Source organism: Papaver somniferum, chromosome 2, assembly GCF_003573695.1.
Source record: "Papaver somniferum cultivar HN1 chromosome 2, ASM357369v1, whole genome shotgun sequence".
NCBI lineage: Eukaryota > Viridiplantae > Streptophyta > Magnoliopsida > Ranunculales > Papaveraceae > Papaver > Papaver somniferum.
Window position 1 is genome coordinate 140452441 of NC_039359.1, and position 6146 is coordinate 140458586.

The 6146-nt window shown below is 35.3% G+C and overlaps 2 protein-coding genes across 2 annotated transcripts; one reads left to right on the forward strand and one right to left on the reverse strand.

Moving 5' to 3' along the window:
* The first annotated feature begins 573 nt into the window (after positions 1 to 573).
* Positions 574 to 3177, forward strand: LOC113349282 (acid phosphatase 1-like). The gene is made up of 4 exons (XM_026593230.1): positions 574 to 1071; positions 1425 to 1634; positions 1784 to 1990; positions 2655 to 3177. The coding sequence occupies exons 1-3, from the start codon at positions 662 to 664 to the stop codon at positions 1959 to 1961; spliced, it is 798 nt and encodes a 265-aa protein (XP_026449015.1). The 5' UTR covers positions 574 to 661; the 3' UTR covers positions 1962 to 1990; positions 2655 to 3177.
* Positions 3178 to 3405: 228 nt separating this feature from the next.
* LOC113349281 (leucine-rich repeat extensin-like protein 7) lies at positions 3406 to 5460 on the reverse strand. Its single transcript, XM_026593229.1, has one exon. It carries the CDS (start codon positions 5252 to 5254, stop codon positions 3695 to 3697), a length of 1560 nt encoding a protein of 519 aa, XP_026449014.1. The 5' UTR covers positions 5255 to 5460; the 3' UTR covers positions 3406 to 3694.
* Between the last annotated feature and the right edge of the window lie 686 nt (positions 5461 to 6146).

Below are 6146 nucleotides of genomic sequence, written 5' to 3' on the forward strand. Positions count from 1 at the left end.
GGGCTATATTTAAGAGAAGCAAAAAAAAAAAAAAACGGTCCGCGAGTTATAACCCCAGAGGTGTCACCATCCTTCCACAAAAAACCTATCAAAACAAAAGTAACACAAAAACCCCATCAAAACAAAATTAACACAAAAACCCCAAATTTAAATGTTGGTTTCATAAAATTTTATTTTGGTTTCATCATAAATTGATGAAACCAAAATAAAATTTTATGAAACCAACATTTAAATTTGAGATTTTTATATCAATTTTTAAAATTTTGAGGTTTTTGTATCAATTTTTTTTACGATAGAGTTTTAATGGATCCCAATATTTTGAGTGGGATTTTTGTACCACAAGTTAGGTCACTTTGAGTTTTTAGAACTAGTTTTGAAAAAAAAAATAGAAAAGAAAAGAAATACAATGTCCACGGACCACAGTCCATGTTTAATCAAGATGGAGCTTCGTATAATCAAATCTTATCCGTCCGAACTTCCTATTTAGGTTCCATATTTGACAGTTGTCAAGTTCTTATTAGCTAAAAGTTAGTTAAACAAAATCATTAAAAAAACATAATACGGTAGGTGTTAAAACTGAAACCAAACATTCTTTTCCCTGAAAATTTAAGCAACCAGAATAAAAATCCATCAATTTCTAGGGTTTTTCATTTTAGGCGCCATGAATTATTCCACCCGAATTTTCATAATTCTAGTCATTTCAATCCAAATTTCTCATATTTATTCTCAATCAGTTATTCAATCGCCACTAGAAAAAAATCGAATTATTGATAGAAAAACATTAATCAGAGATACAACCGATGATGATGAAATCTTCTGTGATAGCTGGAAATTCACTGTAGAAACAAATGATGCAGGGATTTGGAGTCGGATTCCAAAAAGATGTGTAAAATTTGTTGGTGATTATATGTTAGGTATACGTTATGCGTCAGATTCAGATCGAGTTTTAGATTCTTCGTTATCGTTTGCGAGAAATGTTAAGATTGCTGGTGATGGAAAAGATGCTTGGGTTTTTGATATCGATGAGACATTGTTATCAAATGTTCCTTATTATCAACTCCATGGATTTGGGTAAGTTAATGAAATGAGATTAGTATTTTTTTAGCCTCTGGATTGTTTTTATTGATATTATGATGATTTAATCCAACGGCTTAGATTTATTCTGGATTGCTGGTTTCTGTTTTCTCAGTCAGTTGTTAATTTTAGTTCAAAAACATGATAATGGTGGGAGCTATTTGTTACTATTTTCAGTAACTATTTTATTGGCGACCTTGGTCAATGTTTTTTTGACTATTTTTGACCAAATGATGATCTTCAGTAGATGAATTGATATGATGGGGGAATTGTTTGAGAAAGAATGGTTGAAATGAAGTTATGGAATTTTTACTTTGTGATTTGTGATGCTAATTGAATTTTTTTTATAGATCGGGGTTGTTTGATGAGAAATCATTTGATGAATGGGTGGATTTAGCTGAGGCACCAGCTCTACCTGCAAGTTTGAAGCTGTTCTATGAGCTTAAGCATTTAGGTTTCAAGATCGTTCTATTGACAGGACGTTCGGAGTTTCAAAGAAGTGCTACGGAGAAAAATCTCTTGTTCGCTGGTTACGATGATTGGGAGAAGCTCTTATTAAGGTTTGTACTTTTGTAATGCATGAATGATACTTGGCACACTGAAAACCAATGTTCAAAAGTGGGAAAGCGAAGAAATTGTATTAGTCCCTTTTACTGAGATTTAATTGTTTTGTAATTTTGGTATTGATCTGTTGTGCAAATCTTAACAGGAACGATTCGGACATAGGAAAAAATGCTACATTGTATAAATCACAGAGGAGGCAGCTGGCGGAAGAAGAAGGATATAGAATTCATGGGAACTCAGGTGATCAGTGGAGTGATTTGCTAGGTTTCGCTCGGGCTACAAGATCCTTCAAACTCCCTAATCCAATGTATTACATTGCTTGATTAGATTACTTGTTAACCATTCGAGTCAGGTAACGTACAACTAGATGATTATGATGACAATGTTTTACCTTTGTATATCTTTCTTCCCTTGGGTTGTGCTCAAATATTTGCATCAAACTTATTGTGGTGTTATTGCTGGAAACTTGTTTTCATTCGTTTTTCAAAACTAGGCAGGATATGCACACAGTCTATTCCATTGGAATGAGTTTACTCTGAGATGATCCTTTATTGTTATTAGCCTTGATATAAGTTCGGGGTTCATTGGATCTTAGGGCTGTTAACTCCTAACAAACATTGTTATTGTTCATAGAATTTGGTAAATGTCATGTCATGACTGGAGTGGAGAGTAGTAGATACAGAATTAACGTTTTCATCAACCATTCTTTCTATATACGCCTCATTCTGACGTAGCTTATAAATGTATTTGAGGTTCAGAAGAAGATTATAACTGCTTCTAGGCTCAAATGCAGTTTTAAACCGCGTTTGAGTCCAGAAACAGTTATAATCTCCGCCCATCTATATTTGACAAAAATTATAATTGGATTACACCACTTCTTAGCTTTATAACTTCTCCACTTTTTACCTCCGCTGGTTGGGGGTGGATAAATTGCCAAATTCGGCAGTTTTAGCCATGACTGTAGTTGCACTTAGGCATTTCATGTTTGTATTAATCAGTTGTGCAAATTTTAACAGGGATGATACGGATATAGGAAAAAATGCTACATTGTACGAATCAGAGAGGAGGCAGCTGGCAGAAGAAGAAGGGTGTAGAATTCATGAAAACTCTGGAGATCAGTGGAGTGATTTGCTAGGTTTCGCTCGGGCAAAAAGATCCTTCAAACTCCCTAATCCGATGTATTACATTGCGTGATTAAATTCTTGTTAACCATTCGAGTCAGGTAACAGACAAGTAGATGATAATGTGTTACCTTTGGATATTGGGTTCTGCTCAAATTGCATCAGATAACTTTGCGAATTGTGGTGTTAATGTTGGAAACTTGTTATCATTCCTTATTCAAAACTAGGCAGGATATGCACACAGTATTCAGTAGAATGAGTTTGCTTCGAGATAATACTCCATTAATTTTTATATTCTTGATGTAATTTTGGGGTTCATTGATTCTTAGGGCTCAATCATTGTTAATATCTATTAGACAGATGTTGGTGGAACTCGTTATTGAACGAGCTGAGACTGATATTGTTATTGTTTGCATCATTTCATGTGAACCCATACAGGCACAAACCATATGTTTCACAAATGCACAAACCATTGGAAACATGTCATGTGATGATGTGAACTAGACTAATGGGAATTTATTTGCCCATAGACGAACTTATTAGGAAACAAAGCTATGAATTTGAGTTAGTTGTTTGGAGTATCATAATCCTTGTTCAAGTATAGCATATGAGTAGAATGGATATTACACAAGCAGTTCAAGCAAAATTAGTCAATTATGTATAAATTAGATTAAGTAAGACCTAATAAACTCTTACAAAAGTGTCAAACTCATTGCTTTTTTGAGTTTTGACTCTGGTATCTCACATAAATACAGTACCAATAGAATTCATAATAGGAGGCAAGTTTATCAAAATACAGTACCATGGAAAACAATAAATTCTAAAGTTCTGAATCATAACTACCTTGCTGCAGTTTATGACCATCTTGCAAATGTCATTCTATTCTTAAATTTTGCTTGCACTCTCTGAAAACTGTCCCTTCTATCTTGCTCCATTCATGGAGGAGGAGATGATACACTTGAAGAAGGATGAGAAATACTCTGTTTTGTATTACCCTGCTTTGCAATACTCTTTTTTGTACTACTTGTCTTTGAATTACTTTCTTTTGTGAGGCTCTGCTTTGTAATACTCTCTTTTGCACTGCTCTCTTTTTTACTGCTCTCTTTTGTATGAAACTCCATAGATGATCGACACATCAAAGGTCTTGATACTGGAATTCTCATACAATTAAAACCACCAGGATTTATCTCACACTGAGGCTCAGGTCTCTGGTACTCTCTTCCTGGTATACAATTTCCAGAGAAATCAAAACCAATACCACCATAAAACAACCTGTTACATTCTTGATCGAACCCGGAGAAGAAATTAAACGAAACCGTAAGATTAATCAAACTCTTCAAAGAACAAACCAAATCAGGTAGAACACCAGAGAATTTGTTATGAGCAAAATTCAACACTTCAATTTCCTCTAAACATGACATAGAATTTGGTAAATGTCCTGTAAATGAATTGAAACTCAAATCCAGTACTTCCATATCTGTTAATAACCCAACACCTTCTGGTATACACCCCGTTAGTTGATTATTCAAGAACAAGATTTCTTTCAAACCAGGACCCATATAACCAAAACTTGAAGGTATATTTCCAGTAAACTTATTATTTGCTAAATTTATAACTGAAGCTGGAGAATTTCCTAAGTTTTGAGGAATCTGGCCACTAAACTGATTGTTGTTGATAAAAATTGCATCAAGATTTCTGTTAAAAAGATCTTCAGGAATGGGTCCTGAGAATGAGTTAAATCTTAAGTCTAAGTAAATAAGATTTGGTAGTTGAAGAACGATTGAAGGAAATGAACCAGAGAACTGATTATTACTGAGATCCAACTCAGTAAGTGATGAAAGATCTCTGAAAGTGTAAGGAATGTTTCCTGAGAATCTATTACTATTCAAATGTAAAAGAGATAGTTGAGAGAGTTGAGAAAGTTCTCTTACTAATGAACCCTGAAGATTAGCATGATTGAGATCTATTCCTGCAACAACAAGACTGCTTGTTGAACTAGAGATGTATCCTTGGTAGTCATCACCATTTTCTGAACAGAATATCCCTTTGTATGAACATACATTAGAACCAACCCAAGTTTTCAAAATTCCTGAAGGGTCATCAGTGATTGCTGATTTCCATGTTTGCAGAACATTGTAAGCTAATTTCAGGTTTGCATTTGATGATTCTGATGACTCTGGTGGGTTTGCATTTGGATTAGTACTAGGAGTAGTAGTTGGAGTAGGAGTAGGATTTATAACTCCTCCACCAACCCAAACACCACCACCACCTCCTCCTCCACCACCTCCACCACCACCTCCGCCCCCACTTCCTCCACCACTGCCATATCCTCCTCCTGCACCACTACCATATCCTCCTCCTCCACCACCACCACCTCTGCCTGCTCCACCCCCACCAATGCCAACACCAACACCAACACCAAAACCAGCTTTACTTGGACTGATTAGCAAGAGAAGATGAAGAAGAAGAGACAGAAACAGTGACTTACTCCCCATTATTGATGATCAAGAAAGAGTGATTTGTGTTTTGTCTGAGTGAAGGTACCCAACATTGATGAGAAAAGATAAACAAGAAGGAAAAAAAATGGTTGAGCTAAGTTAATGTTGTTGGGTTGGGTATCAGTCTGTACTACTCTGTCATCTCTCTCACTCATTTCTTGGTATGTGCTTTACTTATGCATTTATTTTTCTGAGTTTTTCTCTCAATTATTTTTTTTTAGTTTTTCTTTTAAGATGTATAGGTGTAAAATTCTGATACGAAAATGATGTTTTAAAATGGTGAAAAAAGAGAGGGAAAATGCATGTAGGGTTATTGGTAAGTTTTTTTTTCTTCTTTTTCTTCTGACAGAATGGAGGAATGGCTGCTTCAACAAATTTAGTGATCTTTGCTGTTGGTAAGTGGTTGGTGTCTTGATGACACTAGGGTCATTCTAGTGCCGCCCCTAATCCATAAGGCATGAGTAGGGGTGTAGGACCATTTAAGTTGCCATAATCTAACAATAACTGTTCCAATGTTTTAATTTAATTGTTATGATTTTCTCCACGGAGCATTGGTGTGATGGAGTGCATGAGTCTGGGTAGACACCAAAAACAATCTCCGAGCCGAAAAATCATCTGGCTAAATGTATAGATTCACTAAGACAATAAATCGTGAAAAATATGTCCCGTAACCACCAACAAGCAAGAGGTATGTTTTATATCATTTTTGTTTCGGCACACTATGATATCTAGATTTACCAAATTGGGTATATTTTTTGTTACTATAAGTTAGTTTGGGTGCTTCGGCACCATATGGAAAAGTAGTGACAGAAGTGATAGCAGCAGAAAACCAAATAATTTCACTAGTCTAATAATGTGAAATAAGGACCACTTGTGAACCTCTTTTACC